Raw genomic sequence first — 15,359 nt, 5'->3', positions numbered from 1 at the left:
TTGACATAGGATGTTAAAGTATAGTCAGGACAGTTCATTGACAGTCAAGTCTGTTTGCAATTACATAAGACTGGAAACAATGCAAATTTCACTTACTATCGTTGTTGTACATCTCTACATACACTATATTTCAACTCTAAAAAGCAGTTAATAAATATAACTCAAGAAATGTAATTACGGATCATCATATATGCACAGATGTATTCGGATATAAGTTTATGCACACACAAGGTGCTGAGAACTGTGCATGATTTGCTACCATTTTGCCAAAAGAGATGCTGTATCTTTTTAGGGTACACAGTAAAAGGATACAATGCGCACATTTATCTTCATGTGAATGTGACACAAGCAGATGAAAGTATATTCTTCCTCACAAATGTGCATTCTTGTAGAATTGATTTTGGATTTACACAATATACATACATGTAATTGTTAAAATAAAAATAAAATCCTTTAGTATTAAAAATAAAAGACACTGATAGACTGTGTGTATGCAATCGATGACATAAACACTGGAAAGAAGTATTCTAAGTGACTTCAGAGTGGAGTTATATAGGAACATTACATGCCAAGTGGAATAGCCTTAGATTTTTAAAAGTGTCATAAAAACTTTTCAGTTACTGTATTTATGGAATGTTTTGTTGTTATTTGGGGATGTGTGTGTGTGTGTGTGTGTGTGTGTGTGTGCGTGCTATGAGTTACATATTATGGTCCTTAATGTAGAGATGAGGAAACTGAGGTTTAGGGAAGTTTGTGACCTTGTGAAATGCAACATGTTGGTAGAGCTGGCTTCCAACTGAGATCTAATTTGTACCCAGTGCATTCTGTGCTGTTCCAGTGCTACTCTTATCAGAGCCTGAAATAATCCCCAAGTCTGCTACTGTACAACACGCGGCGAACAACTGTGAAATCTAAATGGCAGTGGAGTGGAATGGCCCTGTATGTGTGACGTTTAATGCGTAATGCAATCTATTTTATACAAGAGAAATTATTCAGCATTTCTTTTCCTTTAGTCCTGGTAGATTCATGTTTGAGAGCCCTAGGAAGACAGCACTTCAAATTCTCTTTGCTGCATTATGCATAGGAGAATTGAAGTGGTCAGCTACCGAAGGTGGAATTTTCTCTCTCTAATAAATTTAAATTGGGGCAATGTCTGATGCAGATCTAGGGTTGTACTTTGGACATTCCACAAAGCTTCACAGACTAAATAAACTGATGTTGAAGAAGCAGCATTGTAATTTGAAGAGGAGAGGTGCTCTGTAATTAATGTGTTGACGTGGTCTATCACGAAAATACAACTTTGGGTAGATGTGCCAGAAGTTGTGACATTTTCAGTATTGTAAGTTAAATAATGAAGTAAACTGGAGGGGCCTTTTTGTTCAATTAGAAACAGTACAAATGTGCTGATGCTTCAGTAGAATTCTTAATAGGTGTTTATGCCTTGGTTTCGCTGCCTGCTTTTCCTCTCTTTAAAAACTATGGCAAAATTGTGGAGCTCTGCCCGACACAAAGCAGCAGAACAGCTCTTCGGTGGTTGTTTTAATTTTCTTTCATTTATCTCCCACATTTCCTCCTGTACTCAGACACAGTATATCTTTTACTTTATTACTTTGAGTCTGGTAAAAATATGTATTTTCCATGACGAGAGTGTATTTAATGTAAGAGAGGCGTGATAAAGAACATTCCTTGAAAGGAATACACAGGAGCAATTCTTCACGTCAATCTGAAGTATTTTCTGTGTCCAGGAAAAAATATGTTTGGTGGAAGTATCATTTTTTTTCAGAGACCACGTACTCCTCTTATTTATTAATTGTGGACAATCCATTACACTCCGTGGTATTTTCCTAGAAACTTCCCCCTGGAGTTTTTCCCATTTATTAAAAAAAATAGAAAAAGAAAAGTTTGTATGAATGCAGAAGAAATAGAGTTCAACTTACAATTATTTGATCATTGAAGCATATTCTTTCATGAGAAATCAGATGTTTCAGGGTACTACCTTCTGCTTGGCTTGTAGTTTTGTTTTTTTGTTGTTGTTGTTGTTGTTTTTGTTTTTTGGTTTTTCTCTGGTACCGGGAACCGAACTCACGACCTTGCGCTTGCCAGGCAGGTGCTTTTGCCACTGAGCTAAATCCCCAGCCCCTTGGCTTGTATTTTGGATCCACTCTGCTTCTCATAATGGGTTTGGTTTGTTGACAAGTTACTAGATTAGTTGTTCCTCTCTTCTATGTTAAAAATCATCCTTTATGAAGATTATAGTCAGATTGTCTGGTCAGTAAGAATTCTTCAAATAGCTGGGGTTTCAGAATATTTTTCTGTCCAAATATGTTTGACGTTTTGTTTGTGGTGATCCATAATATTCAACTTAATTTAACATGTAAAAATTATATTTACTTCCATTTTAATGGGTGACTGCACTATAAGAGAGAATACTTTTCAAAAGATTGACTTTAACCTTTATTATCATTACAAATATAATCAGTCAGAGCATCTCACCATGATGTCTTCAGGAATGTTAAGACATTTATGAATCATCATGGCGTCGTAAGCTGGAGTCTTTCACGGTGTTAGGACATATTAAGGTGTGGCCCTGTATGCAGCAGAGATGTGTTTGGAGGACAAAGCAGGATACAACTGAAGCTCAAGACTGAATATGATCACATATTACAATTGGTCAAAAGCATAGGGGTATATTTATTGTAACACTGAAACAATTATATCTTGAGTATAGGTAAATAAGGCTTATGTCAGTAGTGATGAGTTCGTGGACTTTACTGGCAGGTGGGCATTGTATGAATGGAGTTTTCATCATGGAATATCAGGGAAACTATGAGGAGACTGGCACAGGTAAAGTTGGGGGACATAGATTCACAAACTTGCTTTCTGGAGTCACTGGAAGGAGTTCGTATCTCAAGTGGTAAAACCACTTTTGGTTACTGTAACACCACAGTAGTTAGCTCAAGTCCAGTCCTTTGTACCCAATGTAATTTGGCTTCAAATTAAAATTTGGGTATTATATATTTAATTGGTTGTGCTTTTAGGTTATTTAGACATTGACATCAGATTTTCTATCCTGCATTTAAAGCGTACTATAAGCACTAATGTGATTCATCTGGATGCTCAGAATTTTGGGTACCTGTAAACTTGGCCATAATATTTGAAGTTTTACTCAATCTGTATTTATTTGAATTAAGTTTTAAAGTTCAGGTATAGTTAAGAATATGAATGTACTAGGACATTTGTAGATGGTCTGAGTCAGAATTCCACTGGCCTTACATTTATCTACTTCGTGTAGGATACTGTTGTCAATTTTGTAGCACTTCTGAGAGAGAAATTTTGAAAATTTGTGATGCACCTATGGTCACTCTAAATGCTATTATTTTGTAAAATTTGTAATAGCAGTTCTTTTCACTGCAGAAGAAATATTGAGAGCTGCTCAAGTATTTAGAGCCTGCCTTTTAAACTCCTGTCTGTGCTTCTCATTCACCATACATTTTTTTGTCTCTTTGAGACAGGGTCTTGCTATGCAGCTCAGGCTGGCCTTTAGCTCCCTTTGTAGCCCAGGCTGGTCTCGAACTCACAACAGTCCTCCTGCCTCATCCTCTCAAGTGCTGGGACTGTAGGTGTGCGCCACCATGCCCCACAAGTTGAGCCCTGTTGTTTAAAGTATCCCAGTGTGTGGTGCTCAATACCTTTTCTAAGGCACTTTTGCCATGTTGTTGCCTTTGCTGTAATTCTGTCACTACCTTGCTGTGTTTGTGCTTACTGAAATCGCTACTGCTCCTGAGACACACCTTTGCCCTGGCTCTAACAGGGTCTTGAACTATCTTTCTCAAACATCTTCATGATGACTACAATTTAATTAAAGATTTGATCAAATTTTTTCTCATTAAATCCATTCCTAAAAGAATTTACTTAAATTTGTACCATTTTCCTTTCAAGAACTCTGGTTCTCTCTTCCTTTATTTTTCTCTACACCCCCAACTTCCAGCATACTGTATTGCATTTTCTCATTGCTGTATTTCTTTCCCTTTCCTGTCCACTCCAGAGTATGAATTCTGTGAAGATAAGGGTTTGTTCCTTGTTTCTTTTCACTCTAAACCTTAGCCTGTATCTTAAAGTCTTGAATAAGGTTGAGAAATGTGCATTAAATGGATGTAGGAAAGCCTCTTCCAACTAAGAATCTCCAATTATTGTCACTTCCCAAGAAGTAGACCATAAGTTTAAAAAAAAAATAGAAAATGCTCCTTACTTTTTCTTTGAATCAAAGCCTTTCCTATGGTTGATGCAATACACAGAACCAAACCTCTAGACTTCTTCTTATGCCCATTTTTAACATGATAATATTCAACTACTTTTATGGTAACTCACCTAAAGTTGAAACAATGGTATAGTATAGAGGTTACCTAGCCACAAAATTCTGACTCAGAGTCTGCACTAAGTAACAAGTCATCATTGACCTCTCTTCTGTTGAAGGGAATCTAGGTGGGGGAATTCACAGTACACTTAATAACTCTTTATTTTTCTCCACTTAACTGCTTAGGCACAGATATGCTATGTGTGCATGTTTCTCATTGAGATCGGCTGTATATTTGAGTGTGGGTGGGTTCCACTGTAGCATACGTAGCATGGACAGCAACAGAGCCCGAAGAATCTGTAATCAAAACTATTACAAAAAAATTCACCTGACTTTTCTTTAAACCTTCTACATTAAAGGAATCAACCTTCTTTACATCATGTGAACTTCTGGGTTTTAGAGTTGTGTATAACAAAAAACTGGGTGAAGAGGTTTTGTCCGAGGAGAGCCATATAGCTCTAACTTTATTTTGATAGCATCCTTACATCTTAAAAGTATTTGAGGAAAAATTTGTTATTCATTTAGTATTGACATTTCTTTGTCTCTGGTGTTTGTTTTGCTGTCATTTTGTATGCCATTCATTTATTATATTTCTGTTATAAACACCGTGTTCTTTTGACTTTATATTTATTCTTTTAATTTTTTTTGTTTTTAAAGATAAAGAATGAGAACACATTAACAAACAGACATAAACAAAGCAACACCCAAACAATAGAAGCAATACAGAGTTTCAGACAAGATGATAGAAAATTAACAATAGATATTGTATTATATACTGTTATCTTCAAAATGGTTACTTATAAATATAGGCATTTAAGATTGATCAAACAATTAAACATTAACAGTTCCTTTCAATATAGCAATAGAGGTTGGTAGTATGACTCTCTCAGTTATCCTGTGTATGTATGTGTATATATATATATATATATATACACGCACACACACATATATTTTTCCCCTTCTTTCTTTTTCTCTTTTATGTCATCCTAGTTGTTCCCCCCCTTTGAACAGTTTCTTTCCCTTGCACAATATCTATTATACCTTTGTATTTAGAATGAAGAGATGATTTGAAGAAAATAGTCATTATGTTATGATTTTCTTCTCATTTATCGGTGCATAGGGTGGTTCAAAGTTACCTGGATTTTCCAAGGCATAATTCGCAGTTGGTGAGGCTGTGTGGGGATAGACGAATCAGTATGTTTGATCCACCTCCTGGTACAATTATACATCAGACATTCTTGTAATGCTTCCCCTTTTTGTTAAGTAAGGCAGCGGTCCAGCTTCCTAGGTCGTCAGCACTTTCCACAAAGGAAGAACATAAAGTGTCACAGAGTGGAATGGTTCTATTGCAAACCTGGATTATGCAGAAACGACACCATCCTGGGTTTGCTTGCCATGACTGTGCATCGGCAGTTGCACAAGACAAGCAGAATCCTCTTTGCTCACCCACAGTTCATGTAGTTTGAAGCAAGAACATTTAAGAGTGCAACAAAACAAACTGCCTTTTCCAGCTGAACTCTATCTTCGCTGACAGATGGTGCAGTTGGGCATCTTTTCCATCCAGAGTAATGCTGTACTTGAAGAATGAAAGCATTGAGAGAGATCATTTGTTGTATAGAAGCAGAGTTTCAAATACCCTTAGTACTGCCAATCTCTGCTGTAATTCTTGAATTTTCACATAGGTGTTCAAGAAGCCGGGTAGTCAGATTAAGCAGTCAGCTAATGTTTTTTTCCAAAGTCATAAGCACCTAGCATTTAATCTGTTATATATGCAGATTAAAATTGAAGGTTGATTAAATAACAACAATAGAAGCTTCATTCAAAAAAATTCTGGCATACTATTCCATGTCTCTGGTGGAAATGAATAATTTATTATGCAGAAGAACATGAACTTTATAAGAATATTATTTCCCTAAGCAGGCACAGCACTTGGGAAGGTTACATAGCGCCAGTTTATTCTGCTACCCTAGTTCTCTGCATACTGTGATCAAAGCTTTTTGCTGTGTTCATACAATAGATTCTGCTTAGATGTACCCTACAGAATGCATTTTAGGCTGTAGACTTCTTTTGTCCCCATTTCCATCTAAGAAGATTTTAATATTCTTTGTAATGTATCTGAGTCATTCCATATAACAGGAAATTATATTTTATACTAATTTAAACCAAGGTTTTAATCATTGACAGATTTGACTGATTTGCATTTTCCTCGAGAAGTTTGGAGCTCTGTATCCAAGAAATCACCCCAATGAGAGAAATGAGACATGCTAGTAATTCATTAGGAGGGAATAATACTCATAAACACGAGAACCTTCATTGCTCCTCGGTCTGTACTTTTTACCAACCTTGTTTTAGTTTATCTTAACTATTAAGAAAATAAATTGTATCACAGGCATTCTAAAACCTAGAAGGTAAAGATATACCTGAAAACTACGTATTGGTGAACCCTTTCCAGAACACACCTCACAGCTTTAAAATGAGCCATTTCGGTATTCTCTTTGGAGGTCTTCCCATGTCCTTTCTCAGTTGGTGCTTTAATGTAGGACTTAATAATTATATCTGAATGTTAACAACAGAGGAAATGAGTCTAAGAGGAATAAAGAATAATTCCTTAGTAAGTAGACTATTTCTGTTTGAAAGCCCATGTTATCTTCAAGGTGAATGCAGACATTTTAAAAACAATAAAAATCCCACCTTCTTTGCATTCTGCTCTGCCTCTTACAGTCTTAAAAGGAGAGTGGAGGCTTGATTAATGAGTCCCCTGTTTCTACATATTCTGAATTTTTACCCCATCTGGAGATCTTGAGATTAAAATTCCTTATATGAAGAAGGAAAATATTAGAGTGTCATAGAATGCCTTTCTTCCTCCTATACTAGTGCCTTTTGTGCAAAGATCGTGAATATATCTCTTAAAATGAAGCACTTACAATATGAAGTGCTCTAAATTTGATGTTGAATTACTGTTTGGGCATTAATAAAATGCTAATTACCAAGGTGGTATTATATTGCATCAAAACTTAACCATACCTTTAGTTTATTTCCAAAATTTAATTTAAAATACATGAAATAAAGGCTGCTGAGTTTTAAAGTCCAAGAATTTCTTATGACCTAATTATTTACTATGTCGTATTCCCCCTTTGTCACAGAAGCCTGCTAATTTAGAATGAAAAAGGAATCATAGCTTTGTAGAACTGAACTTATTTTCAGTTTTCTGATTAAATTCCCTGGAAATTTTAAACTATTCTAAGTCAGCTTTTATTGAGAAATTTTCAATGCATAGCTTTATTATAAATACTTTCAATGGATCTACTTACCTTTTTATTTCTTGAAAAGTCTGTAGGACAGAAAGTTGTATTATTTTGGAGTGCTTCATTATTATGAATAAAATTGGATTTTCTGTATTTTTTTCATTGCTTTTCATTCTGTTCTCAGAGTAGGATATATTTGAACTTTAGAATAGCATTAATAGCAGTTTTTATGATGAAATGTTTTATATCTGTCCAATATGCACATGTGGTTAAGGGGCACTTGAAATATGATTAGTTTGACTGAATTAACTGAATTTTGAGCTTTATCAAAATTTACTTAAATTAAATTAAAATAGTCATACATGCCTTGTGGCTGCCATATTGGGTAAAAGCCTTCAGAAATGTTGCTTTTACTGAGCATAGAAGGAGGAGAAAATACTATTTTTTGTACTTTTGACTCACAAAAAAAATTGCCTTCATGATTTCCTTTCACAAACCTTTGGGAAAAATCCATAACTTTTGACATTACTACTTGCTTTTGCATAGATATAAAGTCAATGGTAAAATTCCAACATATGGTCAACTCAGATTTAGAAAATAACCTCGCTAGGGTAACAGATAAAGGTAAAGATGGATCTTGAAGGTGAAGATGGAGAGATAGAAATGAATGGCCTAATGATTGGCATCAGGATTATCATACAGTATTAAAAATATAACCACTTTATTGAATTCATGTTTTCCATAAGAATGGATGAGTCTTCTTTTCAAGGCATAGGGTTGACTTGAGTCTAATCTCCTTCCTTTGTTTATCCATCCTTCTTACTTTCTCCTAAGTTGTTGCCAGTTATGTAAGTTTAAGTGATCTTTCACATTTGTCACATCCCTATTGAAGAGAAAGTGTTACTGAGATGAAATAGAATGTCCTGTATGTACACCTTCTCTTTCCATTTTACTACAGTTTTTCTCCTTTCCTTATTATAGTGTGAACAGACTGGGATGAAAGATCCTGAGTTGTACCATCTGAGCTGAATTGAGTAGAGAAAGGGGTAGTATATTTCTAAACGAGAAAGGGGTAGTATATTTCTAAACTATTATGGTGTATTTCAGCCTCCTTCATCTAGTGTTGTGATTGTTTTGCTCTGAAAAAATTAAAAAATAAATACACACACAAACACACTCACACACACACAAACACACACACACACACGTCTAAACTTAGCATTTAGCCTTTTCCTCTCATGTCTTTTTTTGAATCTTTCTGTGACCTGGCTTGTTCTTTTTGCTGAAACACAGAATATATTTGTCTTGGTTACTTTTCTCTCATTGCTGAGACAAAATACCGGACACCCAAAATTAAGGAAGGAAAGTCTTGTTTAACTCACAGTTTCTGGAGGTTTCAGTCCATACTTGGCTGGTTCCAAGGCAGAGTGGCACATGGCAGAGGGCAACTGTTCATGGAGATGGAAGATAGCAAAAGCAACAAGAGCAAAAGGGGAGGAGTGGTGGCAAGCAACCTCTTTCCGTCCCTTATATTGGTATGCAAACTGCCTGCCCCAGAGCAGTGTAGTGCTTACATACATGAATCAATCTTAAAGTCTAGAAACCTGCCCCATGACTGCATGAGGCTCTGGGAGGACATCCAGAACCAAACCATAACAACACTATACTACACAATGTAGATTATCATGATTTTTAGTGGTTATAGTTTTTACTGTTCATTATTCAATCACGATTTTCTTATAGATAGAAGTTTATGGAATGATTCAAGTTTACCTGTTATCTTAGTAAAGTAATTCATGGTTATGAATAAGCTTTCTTCATTAAAATAAACATCATAGAGAAACTGTATCATTCAAATAAATACCTAAATGTTGGACTGGTTCCAGGATAAGTGATTTTGAACGAAAGAGATTTCTTCTTGCTTCATGAGTTTTCTTCAGTTATCCTAACTTGATATACTTTTAGGCTACTTATAAAAACTAAATAAAATTTCCTAATGAGTGAAATTGTCTTCTACAAATAAAACTACATTAAGCCTTGTCCACCTGCTTCTGTTATAAAGCTTTGTGTAACCTGGTGATCCCTTAAAATGAAGTGACCCTTTCTAAGCTAGGGAAGGATACAATGCAAATAGCAAAAAGCATAACACAATGACAATCACAAAATCTTATTCATGTAACTCTAGGGAAGTCGTTCTTGAAATATGAGCCAAGATCAGATTACTCTATTTGTGTAAAGAAGAAAAAAGTTGCTAGCCCTTTGCACCTGACAGGAATAATAACTGCTGCATGGATAAGATAAAACTTGCATACAGTTGTGGTGAATTCTGTGATAGTAATACAAAAAAAGAAAAATCACTCATTGTGCCTTTTGCAGTTTACAAAACATACTACTCACATAAAAATGGATCTGCATTATCACTCTGCTTTGAAGCAAATATTATCACTCATTTTATAAGTGAGGATTATGGGGCTCAAAGACTTGATCTTGTCAGATGAACACCTTGGGCTCTGACCCTGGCTGCAGGGATAGACAGAGAGCAAAGCCTCTATGCTGTGAGGGCCAACAGGTCCCACAGAAAGAAGGAAGAGGTCAATTTCATCTCTTTGCCTCCACAGTCAAAGGACAACAGCTCTTCGTTTGGACAAAAGTGAATTAATGAGTGAAAGGAAAAAGGGAGGAACAGCTTTCCCCTGCAGGAAAGCTTTTTAGGGGAATATTTTCTACACATATACATGTGAATAATGTTTGTTTTACACATGTATGCACATTGTCTTATGGAGATGTAAGGATGAAGGAATGGTGATCCTCTCTATCAGGTTGACTGGGCTTCTAACCTGATGTATTAGTTAGGTAAGGTGTTAGTGTGAGACAGTAAAGATGCCACAAGAAAGCCAATGGTAATTTTTTAACAGTCTGGAACAGCTTACATCAGGTTTTCTAATATTACTTCCCCTTTTTATTAATAACTATTCTCTGAAAAAGGGTTTTCTGAACAGAGTTCTATTCATAGGTATATATAGGAGAAACTATCTACTCAATTCCCTCCTCAGGGTTCCGAGAAGTACTGCAATGGAAAACTATTTGATTTTGCTTGAACCAGTTCCTTCCCACATGTGACAGTGGAAACATATTCGTTTATCTTCTGTGGTCAACCAGCAACATATCTGTTCAGGAGAATACTTTTAAAAACTGTTTCTTTAAACATAAGAAATGAATGATGTGGAAAATCCAGGCATCATGGTGGGATAAGAGAAACATTTTTGACAAGAGTCAGACTGTGGATCTCCATTTTGTTATACTATTCAGCTAGCTTTATCCATTTGTTTCATGGCATTTCACGCTGTGGAGATATAATTATTTAGGTTTCTGGGCTAAGAGAAGCAGTTCTGGTTTTTCATTCATTCTGTAAATGCTAAACCATGTTAAATAATAAGGCTAAGGTTAGACATGTGCACATCTTTTGCTCAGTCTGGGAACAAACGGTCAAGAATAAAGAATTAGGTAACCTCATCCAGGTTGAAGATTCCATCTCTTTATCCATCTACGGTGACTTGTAGAACTAGACATAGAACATGACTAAACAGATATGACTCCTGGAGATTTTTTCCGACTGCCAACAAGTGTTTTGTTGACTCTTCCAGACTTTTAAAAGTGCTGTAAATTCAGCAGTCGAATCTCTTTTTTAGTGTGTATAATAAACATCCCTGCTCCGTGTAATTTTAACTAGACTGAACGATGCTTACACTTTCCAGATACCAGCTGTTGAGGCAGCAACTTTCAAACAATTTTGCAGATCGGCAAACACATTATATCATTGTGTGCTTTGCAGCTGTCTCTCCAGTTAGCCTTGCTTTGCTTTGCGCAGAGAAACTTGTGTACAGTTACAAAAGCGTATTTGTTTTCCCCCAGCACTCTTGGCAATTAGTGCTTTCCTAGCTCCAATTTTTCTTCAGAGCAATCGGTATCCGGTATGGCGGAGCATTTGCAGACCAAGGTAATAACTTGTGGAGTTTTATAAAGTAATTACTGTGCCAAAAAGAAAACAAGAAAAAATAGTAACACTTTATCTTTGTTCAATTCATTTTAAAATTATTTTCTTAACAAACACAAGCAAAAAACTACTGTGTGTGCTTTTAAGGCACTCTACTAAGTATTATACATTCGTTGAAGAGTAAATAGCAAAAGTTAGTTGTATAAAAAGTAGATGTGAAGGTTGTTCAAAGAAACATCAAAGATCCAGTGGAAGGAGGGGGAGGGAGGGAGAGGAGAGGGCAAGAGTGAGGGTGAGGGTTGGGAGAGGGAGAAGGAAGGAGGAGGAAGGAGGGAGGGAGAGAGACAGAAAGACACCTCACCGCTTATAAGGGAAGGAAGTTCAGGGAGGCTACAGTGAAAAATGCCAAGTCTGAATATCTTACTGTGGACCTGATAATACAAATGGTAGGTTGGAAAGCCATGCTAAAGAATTTGGAATTTGAATTGAGTTTGGAATTAGTGTGTAAATAGTTTGGGAGAATTTTAGCAGGGGAACACCAAAGTGAGATTTGTAATCCTAGGAAAATGTCACTCCAAATAGTAGCGTGAATAAATTCTGTGCAGTCAGGGTACAGAAAAACAGCAAGGATTCTATGACACGGTTATGTTACAGTGGATTGGGAGGGTGGGCAGTATAGATGGAGAGTCCTCTGTGGTTTTCTTGTGTACATCTGTTCACTGAGAAATGGAGTTATCAGCCAGAGAGTGACAGCATTTTAGAGCTTGAATATCTACATATATAGGCATGAGATTAAGACCTGGAAACTAAGTTTGAGAACAATTCAGTCACCTTGGTATAAGTTTTACAGCTAGTTAATGGCAAAGCTAAAAATCAGGATTTAGTCTTTAAAGGAAATGATTTATATCTCCTCTACGTTTTGCATTTGTTTTGTATTTTATAACCTTCATCATTTACTCTTAACAACATAATGGTTAAAAAACCAAAAGAATAATTTCTCTAATACTGTTACTACTAAAAACTTGCTATAACTGAGGTTCTATAGGAGAAGAGATATGCTTAAGGCAGCTTCCTCCACCTCTTTGGACTGACTTTGGGCAGTGATTTCATTTAGCTCCAAAATCTACTTTATATTCATTGCCAACCTCACTTGTCTCCATTATTCAGTGAACAAGTATTGATCAGCACCTTTGTTACAAGAATCATCACAGTTACTGGGTGGACATGAATAAAGGCCTGTACTGGAGGCTCCTATAGCACAGGAGATGTGGGACAGCAGATGAAAGGAAGCCCAGGGCTGTTTTGCAACTCCAGTAGCAGGACCAGCAGCCATTTCTGGTGAGCTAGGAATGGATTCTTGGGCATGAAACGATCAAGCATAGCCAGAATTATGGTATAAAATTATCTGGATGTGAATGCTTAGGAGTACATTGACAGTGCTATAGAATATTCACATTGCAGTTTTTTACCTAGTTCTCAGTCCTCATGATTGTCTGCATCGTGCCATCATGTTTGTTGGAAATCCTTCCTGGGACTGGCCTTGAGCATGCACAGCAGGTTGATTCTCAGAATAGAGCAGTAAGTAAATAGTTACTGAATTGCTTAGGGCAGCCCTTATTCTTCAGTTGAGCTGACAAGGGCACTCAGCTCTGAAGAACTCCTTTCTGATTGGATATAGCAGGGCCTTGATCCAGAGATCTCCTTTGTCAGAATCACCTTTCTCCAACTTTAACCTGTAATTGTGTTTTTAAAAACCAGACATTCTCATCTCAAGGAAAATATTACTGCTCTCGTAAAAACGCTACCCTGTGTAAGGGACCAAGTCTTTCCCTATTGGGAATAAGAACCCCTTGACAAAAAGAAGCTATTTATAAATCTTATATTCTTTCCCCATTCTTTAATTGCTTTCCTCAAATAAATGTGCCTAGCAGAATTTAACATATGCACATTGATATACATAGGTATATGACTTGAAAAACTTCTATAGCTAGGTTTAAATATGGGAAGTCTTTGCATGTGAAATGTTAAAATTCTGAATCAGTTGCCATCTTGTCAACCTACACTTTATTCTGTGAATCGTCTCTTGAGCATTGCTTTTTATCATTTTTCTTTGTCCAGTCTACTGTTCTTTATGCCTTGCTTTAATCATCGTGCTTTAGCTCTTGTTCCTGAGCAGGCAATGTGGTTTTACACGTCAGAAGAGAAATAAAGAGATAGAAACCCAAAACTACAAGGAAGAAAGTATGTCTTCCTGGAGAGGAATTCTTGCCAAGTAGTTGTGAGAATCAACTGTGACAGGCATAAGGAGGAATCTTTCCACTTTTTGCTTCCCAGAATAGAGTCAGAATCCTAGTTCCAAAGATGAAAAGTAGTGCATTTCCATAATATCTTAAAGATTCTAAATATTCCAAAAGATAAAATTAGTGAAAATGATATGAGGAGAGATCCAAGACATTTATGTTGTGAAACTTGTTTTGCAAAAAACAATAACAATTTGTTCAATGGTTTAAATCTTTTATATTACACTCTAATGATTAATGTGCTATTTACCTTGAATAGCACAATTTGTTAAATTTTTCTAAATTATTTCATATCATTTTGCAAAATTTATGTGTGGTTCTTAGAAAGATGAGTTATTTGTTTCCTTTTGCTGTCTTGTTGATGGTTTGCTGCCCTTTTGATGTGGTTTAGGTCAAGTTATTTTCTTCAGAAAGTATGCTTGAAATGATAGGTTACCAGTGGGGCATAATAATACTCAATTGGTCAACACATTTGAAAGTGTTTTTCTAAAAATGCAAACAGTGCTCTTATTTATTTGACATGGAAATTGTGACATTATATTTGAATTTTTCTAGTGTAATTTTTATTACCTCACTTTTCTAGAAGCCGTCATTGATGATTACTGATGAGAAGCATGTCTACAATTGAACCATGTAACAAAAGCCATAGTTAAATTTTCTTAGAGTCAGCAGACTACGAATTTTTGTAAATTAGGTTTACTTGTACAATTTAGATATACATAATGATCATATTCATCAAAGAGAATTTGTATCTGTATATGATATATCTTGATTCCTCTTTATTATTTTTTAACTTACCAGCCATGTGCATTTTAAGTTTTGATTGCTTATGTCTAGCAGAAATTTCCAGATTTATTGACTTTCTGTATAATTTGGAAAAATTACTATTGAAGCATGGATTTTGTAGAACAGAGAACAGTCTGGTGAAATGACTAAGAGGATGAGCTTTAACACTTGCCAGTCAGAAACAGAGATCGGCACTGTTCTTTCTGAGCTGTGTCATTTTCGCAAGTGACAGCTCTGTCTCGGGTTTCAGGTTCTTATTTGTTAAATAGTCCAAATACCAGTTCCCACCAGCAAAGACAGCGGTAAGACAAAGAATCAAAACCACTTAGGCTAGATAAAGCTTACAAAGGTTGAAGTAGATTAACACTGATTAATATTGTCATGAAGATTTCTATCAGTTCTTGCTGATGGAATTATTCATTGAACATTCATACCAATGCTGACATATTTTTTCTACTGAATTATTTTTTGGTTGATGTTGAAATACTTCTGTATGGTATTTCTTATTTTCTCCTTAAAGTATTGGTGCTGGGGGAGACACCCTATGATACTTTATTCAATATAGAAGTAATCTACCACCTGATAGCCTTATTTTAATTTATTTTTTTTATTTTAAGGATAAAAGGAGGGAAACATTAACAGACATACAACATTTTACAACATATCACAAGCACAATACA

General features: G+C 35.8%; 1 protein-coding gene across 3 annotated transcripts in view; it reads left to right on the top strand.

Annotated features, from left to right (window-relative positions):
* Positions 1-15,359, top strand: part of Dpp10 (dipeptidyl-peptidase 10 (non-functional)) — a 1,310,731-nt gene that overhangs the window by 688,193 nt on the left and 607,179 nt on the right. Inside the window, exon 1 of one of the 3 annotated variants that reach the window (XM_005397697.1) lies at positions 11,572-11,596. The exons of the other annotated variants lie outside the window; for them this stretch is intronic. Coding sequence (XP_005397754.1) covers positions 11,573-11,596 — 24 coding nt within the window. The 5' untranslated portion in view covers position 11,572. Of the gene's footprint in view, positions 1-11,571; positions 11,597-15,359 lie in introns of those variants that run through there. 3 annotated transcript variants of the gene reach the window in all.

The sequence above is a fragment of the Chinchilla lanigera genome, unplaced genomic scaffold, assembly GCF_000276665.1.
Source record: "Chinchilla lanigera isolate Chin_1 unplaced genomic scaffold, ChiLan1.0 scaffold00058, whole genome shotgun sequence".
Taxonomy (NCBI): Eukaryota; Metazoa; Chordata; class Mammalia; order Rodentia; family Chinchillidae; genus Chinchilla; species Chinchilla lanigera.
Note: the sequence above shows the minus strand (reverse complement) of the source record. Positions and strands in the feature narration are given on the sequence as shown.